This window comes from Martes martes, assembly GCF_963455335.1.
Source record: "Martes martes genome assembly, chromosome: 12".
Lineage (NCBI taxonomy): Eukaryota > Metazoa > Chordata > Mammalia > Carnivora > Mustelidae > Martes > Martes martes.
Window position 1 is genome coordinate 70,969,009 of NC_137900.1, and position 20,844 is coordinate 70,989,852.

The window sequence follows — 20,844 nt, forward strand, 5'->3', positions numbered from 1 at the left end:
TTGACATAGTGGTGTTTGAGCGTTCTGAGTGAGACTGAAGGGAATATAGGGCACAAGACTGGTAAGGTGTGTTCTGGCCAAATTAGGTAGAGCTTGGATACCAGTGTAGGAGTTTGAACTTTATTCAGTAGGCAGATGGGAAGCCAGGGTACCTGATAAATACCAATTTAGGAAAGATTGAAGCCAAGGGTTGGTAGACCCATTTCTTTCAGGAACTTAGGTCTGATCAACATTTGGTGAGATTGGCCGTGATTGGACCAGCTTGAGAAGGAAAAAATTAAGTCCTAAGATTTTTGTTTAAAGGAAAAGGTTGGAGGTAGGGCTTTCGGTGGGTTTTCATTCAATGCAACAAATATTTATTGAACATTCACTATAATGCTAGCATTGTTTTAATCCCTGGGGATACAGCCATGAAGAGTCAGACAGTCTGTGCACTGAAGGACTTGAACTTTAATGGAAAGAGAGACCACGAATAGGGAATATTTTCATGAGTACATTTCCACTGAGTTTATCAGTTTATCACCATCACTGGAATCACGATGCCTTGTGCACAGACAGCTTTGCCTGGATGTATCTTGCACACCTTTGGTGCACCTGGAAAATTGGGTACAGATTGAATTACAGTTTTGCCAGATATTTTTATTTCTGTTTCTGGAGCTGTGTAATCCCCGATGCCGGTCTCCAGTTGGCGTATTAATTTAAAGCTTCTGCTTCCCAGCCCATAACCCCATATATGGGCAAATACTGAATTTAACTGAACCCTGCAGGTGGGCGCCTTTTGGGAACAAAACTAATCTCCCTTAATTTACCTGATCCGTATTGTTTTGTTTTGTTTTGTTTTTAAAGATTTTATTTATTTATTTGATAGAGATCACAAGTAGGCAGAGAGGCAGGCAGAGACAGAGAGGGGGGGAAGCAGGCTCCCTGCCGAGCAGAGAGCCCCATACGGGGCTCGATCCCAGGACCCTGGGACCATGACCTGAGCCAAAGGCAGAGGCTTTAACCCACTGAGCCACCCAGGCACCCCCGTATTGTTTTTCTTAAGAAAGAAAAAAGCTACAGTGAGATTGCCAGTCTTTCATTTTATTCCATGAAATTACACATTCCCTTCCATCTCCACCAAATACTTTTGCCAGAATGAGAGGTGTGGTTCCCGGCTTTCTCTGATTTGACAGTGGTAGCCTGGCTAACGTCAGAATTAGTAACTTCTTACCAGGAGCTGTTGTCCTTATGTTTGTGTGTGTCCATTTATGGTCATGTTTTGGAATCATTGTTTTTTAGGAACTATTGTTCTTTTCCTAATGGCTTTCTAGTACTCAGCTTTTGTCACTTGTTTGGCCTAGAGTAATAGGTGGGGCTTTGGTTTGGCCCAAAGAGGGTCTCAGCCCCGGAGCAGGATCATTTGCATACGGAGTTTGTTGGCGTGAATGACTTCCAGATCTCTCCCTGCTTCGTTCAGACTTGGCACGTTGTGGGGAGGAAACCCAAGTGTACTGTGGTCTGCCTTTCAGGAAGAATTTTTACTTGGTGACTCTGGACTCCACAGTGATGTGGTTTTTCTCTGTTTTGAGCAGAAGTGCCCCTCCGCCCTCCTGGTAGTTGGAATTCAGCCGATTTTTCCACTGAGCTCCACGGGAGCTTGACAGCACACCCTTCTAGGCTCTGTTGCGCTTGGGTTCCCACAGGCTTCTGTGGGGCATTCCTCCTGGGCTTCGTGTCCAGCTGCAGCACCAAGCAGCCTTTGAGTAGGAAGAGATGAGAGACACAATCTATCTTGTAGTCAAACTGGTGAAGTCATAATATTTTTGCAGCCAGCTCTGGAAGCTGAGTCACAATGAGTGTGATTCAAGCCTTGGTTTCTTACCCAAGGTAATTTTGAGAGGTGTGAAGTCAAGAAAGACCCACAGTTGTCGCTGCCTCCATAGAAAAAAAAAAAAAAAAAAGCCCTGAGCCCTGGGCTTCTGTAGCCAAGACAGGGCTCCATCCATACCTGGAAACATTCCAGTCTCTAACTTTATGTCCTTGACTTGCCTCAGTAATGAATAACCTCATTCAGAAAGCACTGTCAGTGATTTGCCTACCTTTCCAAGTCTGTCTTGTTTTTTTATCTTGGTCATGTTAGCCGTGTTTTCAGGAAGAAAAATTAACTTTTTTCCCCCTAAAATGAATATCTTAGTAAAAATCCACGTAGCCCAGAGACTTGGAATGTTGGGGATGTCTTCATTTGGAAATGAGAAGTCTGACGTTTCAGAGTGAGTAAGCAGGAAGTTGCCTCTTACCTGATTCAGAAGATACTCGAAAGAAGTTCAGCTAGAAATGGTTGCCTTAGATATGTCTGTAGCTCTAGAATTCTTAATCAGTTAGGAATCAGAGGCTTATCAGTAAACGGCATGAGGATCTAATGTTCCAAGAGAGTTCTTTTCAGGGGTGAAGGAGAGGAGGCCGCTGGCACAGGTCAGCCAGGAGACCTGTGCTCCCAGGTCACAACTTTGTTCTGAACCAGAGGTGTGACTCTGAGGAAGGCGTGCAGCAGGCCAGTCCTCAGCTTCCACACCAATAAACTAAAGGTAATAAAACTGACTTTGGAGAGCCTTTCGAGAATAAAAATTTAACCACGAGGGTAGAATGCCTAACAGTGCTTGAAACAGAGTGAGCTCCTGGTAAATCGCCATGGTCACTTCCATGAATCGTTATTATTTAAACTCCAGGCTATTTTGAGTGCTCATGACTTTGTTAAGATTCACTTAGACATACATAGTGAAATGGGAAGCTGCAAAGAAAACTAACCAAGGTGGTAGAGGAGTTGAAAGGGAGGCCTGTAAAACCCCAGTCTGAAAGAAGCGATTCTTTGCGGGGAGAAGCGAAGACTGGAGGCTGGCCGCATGGCTGTCTCCAAGGTGCTGGAGGCATCATTCCGGGGGCTGTTAGACCAGCTGTGGTCCATCTCCACGGCGGTCGGCAGGGCTGGAGACAGAGAGTGCACGCAGCAGAAATGACACAACCCAGAGTGGGAGCCGACACAGAGCAAAGGGGGTTGCAGTGTCAAGGTAGCAGAAAAGTTTGTGGGAACACTGCCCGTGAGCTCCTGAGGCATTGGGCCCAGTCCCAGGGGTTCAGCCTGTACCCATCTCGTGCTTGGGCGCCGGCTTGCACCCGTGTCTTAGCCAGAGCGGCTGAAGGTAATGCTGACACTTGGTGTCGCGTAGTGGTCATCAGCCGGAGTCAGGGTGCCTTTGTCTGGAGGCATTTTTGGTTGTCACCCCTGGGGAAGAGGGGTGCCGGGGCAGGTCAGTGGAGGCCAGGGACCCTTGTGAACATCCCACAATGCAGAGTACAGCCCCCCGAGTAAAGCCTTTTCTGGCCTCAGAATGTCAGGAGAGCTACTGTTGAGAAGCCCCCGGCCCCACGAGTGGAACATCGTGGCCTGGGCTTTCTCAGGGCTCCGGCTGGCTTATGCCAAAGCATTTTTTCCTCTGATTACACCGAACCATAGAACTGAATGGTTAGAAGACTGTTAAACATTTGCTATTCTAAGAAAATGTGTGGATTACATTATAATCATGTGTTTCTTAGCTGTCTGCTCTACTTTGGTTTAAAAATATTTATATTGCTAAATAAGCGACTGACTCTTTGTATAGGGAAACTAACATATGCATTAGAGCTCTGGGGAATATGTAGCAGACACCACCTTCCACGCTTCCTCTGGCCAGCTTTTTGCTAGCCAGTTAATCGCCGTATTCAAGGACTCCCAAGGCAGGGACTGCCCCGCAGTGAGAATGTGGTCGCTTGAGCCCACAGCATGGCTTTGGGTGGGGAGGATTCCCCAAGGGCCAACCCCGGCCAACAACAACGGAAGGGCTTGCAGGGAGAGCTGCATCAGTGCACAAAGCACTGATGTCTGGAAACGTTGCTACTCAGTGACTCTGAGAATAAATCACGCTTTCTTGACTTAATAATACATTGCTATTTCTAAATAATATAAGTATATGTTGTGTGCGTCCATTTGTAAACTTCCAGAGTCTTCTGAAATCCAGACACAGCATGAAAACACACGCTATATTTGATCCTTGCATAAATAGCACAGATTTTAATTTTATCCCAGTTATGGATATCTGGCGCGTGCACCGATACTCTGGGCAGACTGGTGTGAAATTTAATTTGAGCAGTTAAACACAAGGGTGAGAGAGTGCAAAATAAACAAGCACACGCATTTCCAGCCCTACAGCATTTGGTATGTTAATGGGAAAAGCACCCAAATCCTCTCTCTTTTATTTTTTCCCTTGTGACAATCAGATTACAGATTGTCTGAAAAGGCACAAATCCTCCCTATCTCCCTCACCACCCCCAACGGGCCCCCCCCACACCCTGAATGTTTCCCGCAGCCATTTCATTTGTGAGCTTCTCCGAGTTAGAGCTGGAGTTTTAGTGAATGAAAACCTACAGGTCCTTTGTTTTTAAAATTTGTTATTAGAGATTCCCTTGGTTTCAGGAGAAGGAAAACAGTCTCCTTGAGAACATCTCAGAAGGGGAAACAGGATTGGAACTGGAAACAGTGGGACATAAAGGGTTTGCTTTTCGACAGGCAGGGATGGAGATCACAGCTGGGCGAATTACAACGTCTGTGATCTTTGGAAAGTTACTAAGGGTCCTGTCCTTTGCTTTACTGATTTGTAAAAACAGGAATACCTCCAGCCTAAGAGAGTTGCCAGAAAGGTGCACCATTGGGGCACACAGGTGCTTAGGAACCGTCCGTTCCCTTTCTGCTTAGGGGCATCTCTGGGTCCAGCTCAACTAGCACATACTAAGGAAATGCTCAGGTGGACTGTCAGTAGTCGTTGCGGTGGGTAAAACATGGCAGCCAGTCTCATCCCCTCCGTTAGCCACCTGCATTCAGGAATTAGCGAGCACCTCCCAGCCTCCCACCTCGGTATAAAGATCACTCTGGGGATTAAGTACACCAAAAGGCTTTGGTCTTACAAACACTTACCTGGACCAGAAGATGCTGTTTGGGGAATGGAGGGAGAGGCAGTGTGCACATGAGTTCACGGACACCCATGAGAGGTAGCAAAACCGGTTGAGTTCCTTCCTTTATTCCAAAGACAGAGCACGTGCGGGCCATCAGTAAAAACTTCCATCTTTCCATTCAATTTGTTTCCACAGAAGAGCGAGTTGTCCCCATCGAAGTGTGCCGTTCCAAACTGTCCAAATACTTGCAGGGAGTAGTTTTCCGCTGTGATAAGTGCACCTTCACCTGCTCCAGTGACGAGAGCCTCCAGCAACACATAGAAAAGCACAATGAACTAAAACCTTACAAATGCCAGCTCTGCTACTATGAGACCAAGCACACGGAGGAACTGGACAGCCACCTTCGGGACGAGCATAAGGTACCTGCCGTCTTCCTGCCCCCACCCTGCTGCACCCCTGTGGGGATCGGGCCTGGCGGGGAGACTGAGCTCCGGGTGGTCACGCCCACTGGGGGCGAGTTGGGACTAAAGGTTGCAGGCACATTTCCGACTTTTTTCTATGATGAAAGAAATGAGAGGTCATGTTAGAAAACTGGAACACAGAGATGAGCATAAGGAAAGTCACCCCGGATGCTGCCACCAAATCCACCTGCTTGGCCCTTTTTATCTCTTCTCTGCCCATTTCCCCCTTGTTTTACATAATTCTGGTGATACCACATGTAAACTACTATGTCATCCTTCTAAAAAAAAAATTTTTTTTTCTTTACTTGACAACCTAACAGGAGTATTTTTCCATGTTATTTTAAATGTATCGTCACAGGAATTGACGAACTTTGTCTGTAAAGAACCAGATAGTCAATATTTTAGGCTTTGCAGGCCAGATGGCCTCAGTGGTAAGCGTGCAACTCTGCCTTTTGTAGCAAGAAAGCAGCCACAGACAAGACATAAACGAACAGGCACGGCTGTATCCCAGCGACCCCTCGTTTACAGAAGTAGGCAGCAGGCTGAGGACCCGGACGGAGGTGCTGACCCCTGTTGTGACGGCCAGCCACCTTGTCCCTCAACCGTGTAGGTCGTTTCCACTATTTTGCTAACTACAGAGATTTTCCAAAGCCTTGCTGTTCATGTCTAAACACTGTAAGGACTGGAAGAGACATGTTTTACTGGGGGAGGAGGATTGATAAAGAACAGATCAGTCTGACCTAAAATAAGGGGTTTGTGAAGAAAACTTGTCTTCCAAAGGTCTGCTGATCGGAAGGCAGGGTCCTACAGGGCGGCTTCAGAGGGCTTATTCGGCACATGGGGGAACCGAGGTGCTTGCTTCTGGTTTTGTGGCTTGCCCAGAGTGTAGAGGAGCTACAATCTGTATTTGTTTCTTGAAAAAAAGCTGATTGAAATGTTTTCTAATTAACCCCAAAATCCAAAATAGCGAGGGAGTGTTTACTTAAGGCCCCATGAGAAGGGCTTTTGATAGTTTCCTTTTTCTTTTCGGTGTCCTCCTCCTCTTTTCTGGCTTTGCAAACCCCGAGTTATCAAGACTTGAGCCTGAATCCTCTGTGTCCAAGGGTTAGAATTTTTTTTCTGTGGGGTGTAGAACAGAGAAGGCTGTGCTCTGTCACCCCTCCATAATGAAATGGTTTTGTGGTCACTTTTCTGCTCAGGAATGCATTCATTTTCTAATGTGTCTGCCCAAAAATGAAAGCAGAGAAGAAAAGCCTGAGTTTACCTCACTGAAAAACTTTTATAGCCTTTCTTAGTCAAACTTCCTGGGCATCTCTGCCCCCAAATTCAAAGGGTATTCGCCCATCCATTTCAAACCAAGCTTTCTGCATTTTTGCGCATGGATCTTATTTATGTAACCACCTCAGATCTTTTTATTATAGTGTTCAAGCCTTTGGGCTGGTATTTTGGGAGAGAGCAAACCAGGAAGATAAATTCTCCCGTTGTTACACAGTTGCTGTGAGTCACTGGTGAGAAGGTTAGAACCATACCTGCATGGAACTGAGGGCTTCCCGAGCGGGCGTGGAAGGTTGGGGCTTCAGGGTATCCATCAGGGCAATGGGTAGTACCAGACGAGAGGGGCCCAATTTAGAGCTTCTGGACCCAAACAGACCTGACTTTGAATCTTGTCTCCACTGCTTACTATACAACTTTAGCAAGTTACTTAAATTTCTGTATTTTCTGATTTCTAAATGGGAATCATTCTATTTTTCTCAGAAGTTGTGCAAGATTAAATGAAGTCCTGGTATTTCCCACACTTTGATGAGACCCTAAGGTGTTCCTCAGAATTGAGCTGTGGTACCTATCAGAAAGGCAGTTAAGTTCCCAAAAAACTAAAATACATTTAAAAATCACTAATTATACCTTGCATCTTGGATACAGTCTTCTGATGTTGTATTTTCACTATGCCATGTTATGTTCTTTAATTTTACTCTTTCTCATGGCTGACCAGCTTATTAAGTCCAGTGAGCACGTAACAGGCTAAAGAATTGCCACTTCCAGCGTGCGTAATGATGTTCACTGTCGTCTCAGTTGTTGTGAAGTTTATGAGACTCCTGCTTATTACTGATGGCAGCGCTTTCTCCTGCTTTCTAATTCTTCGTTTCTAAATGATGAGTATAAAATGTATGTCGAAGTTTTAAAATAACTATCCAAACAATATATTTTTTTTAAAGTTGTATTTATTTATGTGAAAGAGAGAGAATACAGCGAGAAAGAGAGAGAACAAATGGGGGGTGAGAGGCAGAGGGAGAGGGAGAAGCAGGCTCCTGCTGAGCAGGGAGCCCAATGCAGGGCTTGATCCCAGGACCCCGGGATCATGACCTGAGCCAAAGGCAGATGCTTAACTGACTGGGCCCCCCAGGCGCCCCCAGACACTATAAACAAGGATAACAAGGATAGCTGCTGAAATGGAAGTTCTGACTGGTAGGCGACGTACACTGGTTAAAAACCATCAATTGAAAAAAAAAATCAATTTATTGGGTGATTTCAGCATTTATGAAAGAGATTTAAGAGTATCGTTGTACAATGAGCTAAAGTGACATTTGCTAATAATCCAAATAAAAGTCAAGGACCAGGATGCCTGGGTGGCTCAGTTGGTTAAGCATCTGCTTTAGGTTCAGGTCATGATCTCAGGGTCCTGGGAGGGAGCCCCAAGACTGGCTCCCTGCTCACTGGGGAACCTGCTTCTCACTCTCTTGCTTCACCTACTCCTGCTCTCTCTCTGTCTCTCAAATAAATAAAATCTTTTTTAAAAATGTCAAGGACCATAAGGCAAGAACAAAAAATTTAAAGGTGTAAGAATTAGAAGAAATGAGACTACTTGCATTCACAGACAAGGTGACTTTGTACGTAGAAAATCCTAAGTAATCTGTATTTTTTTAAAAAAGCTGCAAGGATATTAGTGAGTATAGCAAAGTTGCAGGATATAAGGTCAATATGCAAAAATCGATTCCATGTCTACATACTAGAAATGGAAATCAGAAAATAAGATTTGATTAATTTCATTTATGGTAACATCTAAAAGAATATAACATTTAAGAATAAATTTAACATAGGAACTGTGAAAGCTATACACTGAAAATTACAAGATGTTTTTGAGAAAAATAAGAGAACTAAGTTAATGCAACATATACTGTATCCCTGGATGAGAGGACCCAGTATTGGCATTCTCCCCAAATTGATCTATAGATCTGACGGAATCTGTCAAGACCTCTTTTCTTTGATAGACGTTGACAGACTGATCCTAACATATAAATGCAGAGGATCTAGAATAGCCTAAACAGTATAGAAAAAGAATAAAATTGGAGGACTTCACCCTTCCTTATTTCAAAAGCTACTGTACACCAGAGCATGTGGTATTAGCATAAGGATAGATGCGTGGATCACTGACGCAGAAGAAAAAGTCCAGAAGTCAGCCCTCATCTATGTGGTCAGTTGACTTTTTTCTTTTAACCAAGGGTACCAAGGTAATAAGGGAAGGATAGTTCTTCCACAAATAGTGCTTGAACAATTGGATATCCACATACAAAATAATGATCGTTGACCCTTAATTCACTCCTAACCAAAAAAATTATATCAAAATGGATCATAAATTTCAGCCTATGAACTAAAACCATAAAACTCCAGAAAAAGAGCAGAAAATCCCCTTGGGTTAAGAGAAATTTTCTTAGATACAATACAAAAGCTACAGACATTAAAAAGAAGAAAAATGAGTAAATTAGATGTAATCAAACATAAATTTCTGCTCTTCAGAAACACTATTAACAAAACAAAAAGGCAAGCAACAGATTGGAAGCAAATATTTGCAAAGTAATTATCTAACAAAGGTTTTTAACCAAAATATACAAAGAACTTCTACAACTCAATAGTGAGAAGATAAAAATTCAATTTAGAATGAGAAAAAAATGTGAATAGACAATTTACCTGTGAGGATACACAAATGGCAAGTGATCACGTGAAAAGAGGCTCGGTAAGATTCATCTAAGAAAACACAAAATAAGACAACAGTAAGATGTCACTATCCACCCACAAAAACGGCTGAAATTAAGAAGATAGTGCCAAAGTGTTGGCAAGGATGTGGAGAAACTGGAAATCTCATACAGCGTTGGTTGGAACATAAAATGGCATATTCACTTGTGAGCATTTTGGCAATTTGTTTAAAAGTTAAACATACACTTGCCATCTGATCCAGTGAGTCTACTCCCACATAAATTGGATGGAAAAACAAAATGTACTATATCCATAAAATGGGATACTAATCAGTACAAATAAATGAGGGACACCTGAGTGGCTCAGTTGGTTGGGCGACATGATCCCTGAGTCCCGGGATCGAGTCCCACATCAGGCTCCTGGCTCCATGGGGAGTCTGCTTCTCCCTCTGACCTTCTCTCCTCTGATATTCTCTCTCACTTTTTCTCTCTTTCTCAAATAAAATCTTTTTAAAAATACAAATAAATGAGCCTACTGATACATGGAACAATATGGATAAATCTCAAGAAGATCATGTTAATTAGACAGGAGCTAGACACGAAAGATCACATATTATATGATTCCATATACATGAAATTTCTAGAAAAGACAAAACCGTGGAGATAAAGCAGGTTGGAGGTTGCGTGGGGCTGGAGGTTGGGAGAGGGATTGCAGAGTAAAGTAAGAGAAGTAAGAGAAGAATTCTTAAATGAAATTGTGGTGAGGGTTGCACAAATGCATACATTTACTAAAACTCACTGAACTATTTATTTAAAACATATGACTTTTATGGTGAGTAAATTATACCTCATACCTAAAAGATTCAAGTTTCCCAGGACCTGACCCACATAGTAGATCCTCAAAAATGTTAATTTCCTGTAGGCTTGCCTTTTTTTTTTTTTTTTTTTTAATGAACTTGATCCTGGGAACAGATCAATCTACAAGATGCTGGAGATCCAGACTATTGTGTAAACCGCCAAAAATAAAGTGTGCAGTAGACTTAGCCATTAGTTCTAAATTGAAGTTTACTTTTCCCTGCCCCCACCCAGTAAGACTGTTTTGAGAGCATTGCTCATCCTATTCTTCCACTAATAGCGTGAGGTGATTTTGTGTGGTGGAGAGAATCTGTAGAGGAAACTACGACACCGTAGGATGTGTCTCTCATCAAAGGATTTTGTTGAACAGAACTGGATCTCCAAAGCTGAACTTCTGAATTCCACCTGCAAAGCCTGGAGACCTCAGGAATGTCTCTGTCAAGTTGCCACACTCTGTCGTTCATGGACTGGACAGAATCCCGGTCCTTCAGGAAGGATCCTTGAAGTCAAATATACCCTTCTAGTTAAGAACCAGGACCTCACCTGTGCTGGATGCACGCTGCCATGTTTATCCTCAGAAGCCCGGGTGCAGTAGAAGAGGGATGAGAGCAGCCCTCATGGTGAACATGACGCAGCATCTTGTCTTCCTAGACCTTCATCTTTGCACCAGTGGCCAAAGACTCACTTGCAGTCTCTTGGAATCTAAAGTAAATAGTACAGGCGATTTAAAATTTTATTTTTCATCCTTCAGTTCTGTTCTTTTCGATCTCACTAGCTCTTCTAGAGACAGACTGCTCTATGCTTTCAGTCCCTCCCTCCTTCCTTCCTTCCCTCCCTTGCTTCACACGTGCTTACCCACAGACACACACACTCTGAAGCCCTCTGTCAGTAGCACCGTTTATTAGTAATACTGGTGAGAGATGAAGACAACATTTTTAAGGACCTTAAAGTCATGAAGAAGAAGAAAAAAAAAAACAAACCTTCGCCTTCTCACAGTTAAAAAACACATTTTTTTAAAGAAAGTTTTTAAGTGTATGCGGTACCTTGTTAGTGTTCTTTATAGTTCTGGAGTCTCTTTGCTAGTTTAAGGAACATAAAAATATATTATCTCTAACTTGGTTTGCTCATAAAATTGTCATGTTCGCTATATTAAATTTAGAAGGATAGTCTATTCAGGCAATACACATTCACTAATTGAATTTACTTTGAAATGTTTTTAATTTTTTATACAAATGGAGCCTCAGGCGGCCAAACTCTAAGGAACTTGTGTCTCTTACTCTTACTCTTTGCCGGTTTGGGGGAAGCAGCACTACGTTAAGCTCAGGAGGCATCACCAACATTTCAGTTATGCCAATAAAATTGTTCCGATTTCTGGACTAGTAAAATCCACAGTGGCAGGAGAGTCCCATAGAACATTTGTGTCCAGCAAAGGTAATGAGAAGAAAGAAAACAAAAGAACCTTCCCTCGATTCCAAATCATAAAACACACCTTTGGCCACATGTTTGGGGACTGCGTTTAATTTTGAAACTGAGTGCCAGCAGCTTTATCTTGATCGACTGAGGATTGATCCAAGCTGGGGGTTTCTCCTGAAGATTACATCGCTTCAGTTTGCTTTTCGTTATAGTAGTCTTGCTTCTTGATTTGTTGACCACAGCCCCCGTTTCTTTCATGGATTTTGGACATCAGAAGTAGATGAGGGAAGAAGTCTGACCATTTTTCAGAGGGATGTGCCTGGTCGAACCTTGCACGGTATTTTTTAAGTAGACATTTGAAGATGGTCTTTGCCTGTAACTTTTGAAATTGTCCACTAAACTCTCCAAACTGAACGGCTCCTGCTGAAACTTAACACTTAACAAGCCTCCATCTTGCCATTGGATGCAACGTCCTTAAAATGGAAACCGTGTTATTTACCTGTCTTGTCTTCCAAAATCTAGTCATGGTACCCTGCATACAGTAAAGTATCTGATAGCTGTTTGCTAAATAAATCAATATACAAAATCACTTTTCAAATCAAATATTTTAAGTATCCTGTTTGTTCATAGAAGCAAGATGTGGCAGCACCAGCCACACCTTTGCCGTCTGGGTTTCAAGTTCAGGATATTCACAACAGCTCTGTTGGCCAGCAACAGAGTTCTTTGACTTTCTTAATGATGCCTTTCACTGGGCTTTCTTGAGTGCTGGTGACTGCAGTTATCCTGAGATGCTCAAAATGACTTGGTTTTGTCTGGACTTCTGCTAAGTTAGGTCAGCAGAAGCATGTTTTCTGCTTCTGGCTTAGTAATTACAAAAGAAAGTAGATATTCCCCTTGACCTCTGTGCTCTGTACCTTCCTGAGCACTTTTTCAGCCTCTATTCTTACTGTTCTTAGAAAGGTTTTTATTTTGAAGAAAAATTCTCAAAAGATTCTACTCCTCTATTCATCAAATTTTGCAACATTACAGTCACAGTACTTTTTTCTGCTGCCTTCTTGTGTTCAGTTGGTATTCCGTGGGTAATTTTTACATATTTTGTACATAATTTTGCATTTCTGCAGATGATTTGCATAATAATGGGGAAAGCTAGAGCCTTGTCCTCTGAAGATGTGAGTTCTAATCCTGGCTTTATCACTTAGCTTCTTGTGTGTTGCTTCCCTTATTTACAAATATGAAAGGTAACACATATCTCTCCGAGTAGCGATAAAGGTTAAGTGATCCATGTGAAAACGACTGGATTAACTTTTAGCACATAATAGATATTTGGCAAGAACTGAAAATCTTTTAGAAAATGTTCAGTCTTATTAGCAAGCAAATTTTTATCACTGGGTATGACATTATGAAGTTCTTTATACTTTATGATCTCCCATGGTTTTTATGTTACCAGTAAATTCAAACAACATTACTGTGTGTCACTGAGATGACCGATCTTATACTCTATACTGAGCATATAAAGCTAAATAGGAAGTAGTTGCTACCTTGGAAGAGTTTATAACCAAGGAGGGGAAACAAGCTTAAATCAAGAACCACAAGCCAGCATGTTAAGTGCTTGATAAAGGTACCTGCAAAATAGGATGGCGGCACAGCATATATGGTGTCATGACTTATCTCCCATAGAACTTTAATACACTTAGCTGAATATCCCTCCTAAAAGCTTTTATGAGAGCTCTGATCGAAAGGCTCTGATCCAAGAATACAAGATTTTTACCTGCAGCTTGGACCATCTTCCTCTAAGAAATCATAGAGATGATGCTTTGCTTTCTCCTGATTTCATTCCCGTTCTGATTTTCAAAGATAGGCAGAGATCGCTGGGTAGACCACCTGATAGTATAAGTTAGAGGTTGGCAAACCCTGGTCCATGGACCAAATCCGGTCCCCTGCCTGTTTTTCTGTGGCCCACCAGTTAAGGAGGGTTTTGACATTTTTAAATGGTTGAAGGAAATCAAAAGAGTACTATTTCATAACATGTGAAATTATACGAATTTCAAACTCCAGTGTCCATCAATGCAGTGGTCTTGGAACACAGCTGTGCTCATCCATTCCCATACTGTCTGTGGCCATTTTCAAGCTGTAGCAGCAGGTGAGTCGCTGTGACAGAAACTAGACGGTCCAGAAAGCCCAGAATACTTGCTAATCTGGCCCTCTGCAGAAAATGTGCCTACCCGTGCTCTAAGGCCTTTAAAATCTTTGCAGCGCTACGCATCCTTGGCGTGGGCCTGAGATGGGCATTTCTGATGTACGAGGCGGTTTCTCCGTATTCTCTGGTGTCACTTTTTCTGCAAATAAAAAATGTTCCCTCTGGCCTTTCTTTTTAACATGAACAGGCAGTATTAGGTGATGTGCTCAGCCTGACAGCATGTCCCTTTGAAGGTACAGATGTTAAGTGAGAAGCGGGGAGAGCTCTGGAAACACGGAGGGATTCTTCTTGATCACAGTCTCCCCCATTTAAATGTCGGCTAAGTAATGTGAGGACAGGGGTGTCCGGTTTCCTGCTTTCGTTAGCCAGCAAGTTCACACCAATCTTTCCTGTAAGACTGGGTTTGCTGCCGTAGTATGAAAATGCATGTTCAACTTTGTAGTATTTGTAAATCATGGAATGCTTCTCCCATAGAATAAGCCTCAAGTATGGAAATTCGTTCATATGCTAGGGAAATGCACTCACTCTGCTGCATGACTACAAACCAAGAAGCAAAAGGACACACACAGGTGTGGAGCTTGACTACTGAGCGTGAGCTCAGAAGGGCTGACAGTGTCGGCTCTCCAGTGTTAACGGGGAAAGCTTCTTGCTGGTTGTTGGCACTTCTTCCCACATTCTTAGGGGCAAGTGGCCTTCACAGGGGACTTTGGATTTGCAGGCGATCGCAAGTAACTTTCACGAGATATAAGGCTCTCTGTATAGTTTTATAGTCCGAGAGATTTTGTATTTGAGCAGTCCAACCTTCAAACACACGTACGGTTACTTCTGCCTTCCAAAGGCTGCGAGGAGCCAGATTCTAAATCTCAAACTCTTAGCTTTGCTGTTTTTCCCTCTCTTGTGGGCCTTTTGGGATACAAGGTAATACATTTCTGTGCACCTCCAGAGAAAGAAGGGACTTTCCCTCAGTACGTCCTCTGCACCAGATACCCACCAATCTCCAGGTTCAGAAAGTAACTCACTGCTATGATCACTGTAGACGCCAACCCAGAACATCAGTTGGGACTTGAATAAAAGTCTGTGGCCTTTGACTTTGATCCTATAATTTCACATCTGGCAATATGGCCTATAAAATTAAAGCTAAACATGAAAGAAATTGTATAATTTATATACAGTAAGATTTGTTGTTGGTTTTTGTTTTTTTTTTTAAGATTTTACTTATTTATTTGACAGACAGAGATCACAAGTAGGCAGAGAGGCAGGCAGAGAGAGAGGAGGAAGCAGGTTCCCTGCCAAGCAGAGAGCCCGATGTGGGGCTTGATCCCAGGACCCTGGGACCATGAACTGAGCCGAAGGCAGAGGCTTTAACCCACTGAGCCACCAGGCGCCCCTTGTTGTTGGTTTTTAATAGTGAAAAGCCAGGGATAGCCAAAGGTGAACTCATGGGAGGAGTCAGGTGAACTATAATCTTATTTACTTGATAAGATACATACAGAGTGATTTAAAAATGATATTTATACAGAGAATGATATTTATACCATGCCAGGCATAAAAAAAGGCAGGATACCCACTTGTGTGTTTTAATCCAATTTCAGCAATTAAATACCCTATGCATGGAGAGCAGAATTACAGAAGTACAATACCTTGTTGACAGTCGTATGTGTAGGTAGTCAGACTTGAAGCTTTTTCTGCTCTCCAGTTATTCTTTGTGACCTGTATGGGAACAAAAGATACATTACATTAAAAGGAAGGCCTGTAGTAGGCAAGAGGTGAGCGCAGCAGCCGCTCTAACAGACATATAGCCAGCCAGCTGTGAATGAGATGCACAGAGTGTCTGTCTGTCCTCATGGAGCTTGCAGTTCACTGGGGGCGGCAGGCCATAAACAATCAACCCCCGAGTGGGATGAATTATAAAAGGGAAGCGTAGAGTAAGGATAATTGACCCACAAGGAGTTTAGGGACGGTCCCCCTGATGTAGTGACACGGAAGCAGGGCTGGAAGACAGGAGTGACTGTGTGAATGAGGCAGCAGAATTGCAGGCAGAGAAAGTGGCATGAGCAGAGAAAGGCCCGTATTCAAGAGCACGGCGTATCCTGGAAACGTCGGTAAGTTCAGGGTGGCAGCAGTGGGCTGTAGAAGATGGGCCAGGGTAAGGAGAGAGTTGGCCATTTCTAACTATAGTGAGAAATTCAGATTTTATCCTGTCCTCAGGGCAAGCAGAAACTGACATGAGTAGATTTACATATTTATTTTTACTCTCAGACCACATTGGAGAAGCAATGCAAGAAGGGGTAAGAAGGCATGCTGGGGAAGCAGCAAGGAGGGAGGGGGCGGGGGAGCTTGCCTTATTCCAGGTAAGATGGTGGCTCCACGGTGCGGCAAGGGGGGGACCTAGAGAATAGGATGCCAAGTGAAACGAGTAAGACCGAGAAGACAAGCACCAAATGATTTCACTTATATGTGGAATCTAAAAAACAAGCAAAAAAAAAAAAAAAGAAACAGACCCATAAATATAGAGAACAAACTTATGCTTGCCAGGGAGGAGTGTGGTGGGGGATGGGCACAGTGGGTGAAGGGGAGAGGGAGAGAGAGGCTCCTGGTTGGGGAATGAGTCAGTCGCAGGGAGAGGGGGAACAGGATGAGGACTACAGTCAATGGTACTGTAATAGTGATGCGTAGTGTTTGGCAATAGCCACACCAGTGGTGAGCAGAGCTTACTATAGAGACCCGTCACTAATGGTATGCCCCAAACTAGCATACATTCTGTGTTGACTGTATCACAATTTTTAATATCACTTTTTTTAAATGAATATGATAAAAGTCCTAGTATCTTTGAGAAATAATCAGAATTCCAAATAATAGTTCAAAGAAATTTTTTCAATGCAGGAGGGGGCCTTTGGGTAGCTTAATCGGTTAAACATCTGGCCCTTGGTTTCAGCTCAGGTCATGATCTCAGGGTTGTGGGACCAAGCTCCACGTGGGGGCTCAGCGAGGAGTCTGCTCAAGTTTCTCTGTCCTCCACCCCTGCACTCACTTGCTCTCTCAAATAAATAAATCTTTTTTTTTTAAGATTTTATTTATTTATTTGACAGAGATCACAAGTAGGCTGAGACACAGGCAGAGAGAGAAGGGAAGCAGGCTCCCCGCTGAGCAGAGAGCCCGATGCGGGGCTTGATCCCAGGACCCCGAGATCATGACCTGAGCTGAAGGCAGAGGCTTTAACCCACTGAGCCACCCAGGTGCCCCAAATAAATCTTTCAAAATAGATGAATGAGTGAATGAATGAATGAATAAATGCAGCAAGGAGTCTTCCTTTTGTATTAAGATCAAAACCGGATGGCTGATTGGGGATTTAAAGTTTAGTAAGAGCCCAACACTATAAACAGTTTTTCTTTTAAAATTTTCTAATTAAGTGGCAAGGTTTTTAGTTTTTAGTGTACTAAATCTTTTAATTACCTAACAAAGCCTTTAGAAATCTCCAGGACAGATAAATCCTGGGTTAGCCCTGGATGAACGTCATATCGCGGAAATATCATATATTCTTTTAAAATTGTGCAGAATCCAAGATGTTTCCCAATGAAGGAATGGTGGTAATGGGAAAATGAAAAACCCAGAAGGGGGAAAAGAAAAAAATAACATTTGGTTTTGTGACAGATCTCCTTCTGTCACCATGCGCTCCTTGAGAAGCAGGGGCTTCTATACCTCGCGTGGGGCCTGGGCGGGGGTGGGGGTGGGTGGAGGTATCCTTGTGGAAGGAAGGAAGGAAGGAAGGAAGGAAGGAACAAATAAGTGAACAAATGAATATGTATGGATTAAAGAAGGTGTTTGAGGATCTTCTTGACCTTTCTTGGTTTGGTTATTTTCATTTCCTGGCAGGGGCCGCCACTCACCTCTTACACACACCTGCTGATGCCCCAGCTAGAGATGGAAAGTGGAGGGAGGAGGTCAGAAAAGGCTTCCTTCTATGTATTGGTCACTTAAGGGTGTGTTATTTCAAACATATTTCAAAGTTAGGTAAATTGGAACCTTGCCTCGTTTTCCTGAAAAACTGGCAACCCAGAAAACTTTTATTCAAATATTTGTCATAAATGCTATTTGGTTAAAATGTAGAGTTTGTGGCTAAACATAACTTCATAAATATGCATTTACGATGCTTGTTATAAGCGTTTCCAAAAGCCAAAATTGGAAAAGGCCACATTCCCAGAAAGGAGAAGGAAACTGCATTTTGGGGAACTGTTGTGTTTCAGGTAGTGTGCTGACCTACCCTTTTACGAATGGGGACACAGAGGATGGATGTTGAACAACTTACCCACAATCATGTGGTTAATAATGGCAGACTCTGAACTTGAACTCAGATCTGTCAGACTTCAAAGCCCATCCATGCTCCTTGTGCTCTTTTTGCTTTTTATGTCATAAAAACAAAAGTCAATATGGGTCTGTAGGAATGAGGCATAGTAGAAAAATCCAGATAGGAAGGTGCTGTAAGCAAAAGCTCTTTGAAGACGGTTCCTGTGAACTCTGAGGAGGGAGGAAAGAAAAATAAAGATTCTGAACGCGACGCTTCCTCCTTGGCACCTTCATCTATAAATTTTTAATTTTGATTAATTTTGCAAATCACCAAAATAAGATGTTGCCTTCCCTGAGCGCTTAGCATTGAGGTCTGCAAAAACATCTCTCCGCCCTCGTGTTGACTTATTCTCGGGGTCAAATGTTAACTGATTTCATGGACTGCATTAGTACAGTTAGATCAATCCGTTGTTTCTCTCATTTTAAAAGAGCTTTTATCCTGAGTTTTCTTCCTCCTTTTAAATGCTGCCTACCTTCTACAGGATATTGTTGGGGGCAATATTAAGTCTTTTCTCAGGACTGTCTTATTGGCCCTGGTACTCTGAGTCTCTTTCACTCCCATTTGTCACAGTTGATGAGGATGTTTCCATCTGCCAGGCATATGGAATTGGTGGTGCTCGGCAAATCTTTGTTCCAGTCTGGTCCCAGAGGGTATTTTGGGATTATCTTGTAAATTCTCCCTTTCCTCTCCTGTGCCCTCAGTATGTTCTATCTGTATTGTAGCAGCTATGAAAATCTACCTTGGACTCTGATTAATAATGCCTGCTTTCCCACTTCAACTAAAACTGTGAGCCTCTGGAGGCCAGGACTGGGTCTCTTTCATCTTTGTGGGTCCCTTTCCTGACCCCCAACAGGAGGAGCACAGCTCCTTCCACAGAGGAATAAGCCCATCACTGTTGACTGTTGGCTTGAGACATTGTGTAGGCTTGAGTCCATGCTAACCTGTCATTCCTAATAATTCTATACGCACAACTGGAGAGGTTCTGAAAATAGATTAGTCAAGAAGGTGAATTTTGTGCTACTGCCAATGTGAGACCCCTAAACATAGCCTCATTATAAAGTTTTCCTAGTGTGGATTTCCCTTGGGCATTATTTGGAAGAAAGTGTGGATTCCCACATTATTCTAACCACGTTTTACATAAATAAAAATCAGCCATAGTTAACACCTAGAAGGCTTTTAGGGGTTACTCTAGATTTTTTTTTTTTTTTCAGGTAATCTCAGCCTTAATCGATAGGTTATGGTCAGCTTCAAAAACAGTAACATTCACAGTAACAGTGTTGTCTTCCATATATGGAGTTGGGAATCCGATAGTTGTCATCTGGCCTAAGCTGGGGCACTACAGCCCCACAGCCTCCAGGCTGATAAGATCATGGAGAAGAAGGTTGTGACTCTCATGATAGTTTTCAGGATACTTACAGAGCCTCTTCACCTCCAGAAGTATTTGAAATTTGGTAATTTACAAAAGTTACACCTTTGAATTCAACTCAAAACGCATTATTGGATACCTACTCTGTACCCCAGGCTTTGTGATACTTTGATTTCCTGCCAACTGGAGCTTGTGTTTTTTGCTGCATAGGGTAAGGAAGGTCCAATGTTCCTTTAAAAATGTTGGAACAAGAGGGTAAAGGACAGATCTACCCCCTGGAACAGCCCAAGGGAAGAAAAGAGCCTCTTGGGCACTGGTGGTGTTTGGTCCTGGTTCCAAAAACACGGTCAAGGGAAAGTGGTGGTGGAAAAATCTCTCCCCCAGGGAGAGCCCTGTTCGGTCTGTGGCGGCTCATGATTCTATTATTCATTTGGACCTTTTTCAGGTGAGCCGTAATTTTGAGCTGGTTGGACGGGTTAACTTGGATCAGCTGGAACAGATGAAGGAAAAGATGGAGAGCTCCAGCAGTGAGGACGAGGACAAGGAAGAAGAAATGAGCAGCAAGGCTGATGACAGAGGTTAGTCTCAGCCCTGCCCTTGGAGGCCCAGATGGCATCTAGCACGTCCATGGTGAGACAGAAGGGAGGCAGAAGGTTGTTGGAGGAGAAGCAGAAGGAATGATCCTTCTTAGTTAAGTAGCAGAACAGACTGACTTAAGAAACATGTCAGGGGCCATCTTCATAAACTATTACCAGCTATAGGAACTCCAAGGAAAACAGACATTTTCTAACTATAGCTATATGTTGGTAAAAAGTACATGGGGATGATTTGTTTTTGATAAGGAAAACTGGTGTCTAGGGAATCTTCACAGTAAGGACAGGCAGACAGTGAGACAGGACACTGTAAAGCTGTGGGGGAATGTGAAAGAAGTTTCCGTTGGGCACTTAGGTAATATTACTGCTGCCAGGGGGCAGGGGAGCCTGCAAAAGACTTGAGCCCTGGGCTTTTCTAGAAGTCCCTCTGCCTGGTTCCTTAACCCCTTACTGCTCTTTTTGCCCTGTGAAGAGAGAGAAAGAGGCCAACAGTTTTCATTCAACCACGTGTTTATAGGGAAAGGTTTTGTGGGATTTTTGTACTAGTTTTCCAGTTCCCTCTGAGTCTATAATTACTTTCAAGATAAAGTTTTTCAGAAGTATATTTAGATGTAGACCTACATTTGTATGGTCTAGAGTTGGTGTTCTGTATTGTTCAGCATAGCACATTGTGGAAATCCT

The 20,844-nt window shown here is 43.0% G+C and overlaps 1 protein-coding gene across 1 annotated transcript in view; it reads left to right on the forward strand.

Moving 5' to 3' along the window:
- ZNF462 (zinc finger protein 462) overlaps positions 1 to 20,844 on the forward strand; it is a gene marked incomplete at its 5' end in the record, with an annotated part of 83,407 nt that overhangs the window by 55,377 nt on the left and 7,186 nt on the right. Inside the window, 2 exons of the mRNA XM_080820128.1 lie at positions 5,161 to 5,384; positions 20,016 to 20,148. Of these exons, the coding sequence (XP_080676254.1) occupies positions 5,161 to 5,384; positions 20,016 to 20,148 (357 nt within the window). The remainder of the gene's footprint in view (positions 1 to 5,160; positions 5,385 to 20,015; positions 20,149 to 20,844) is intronic.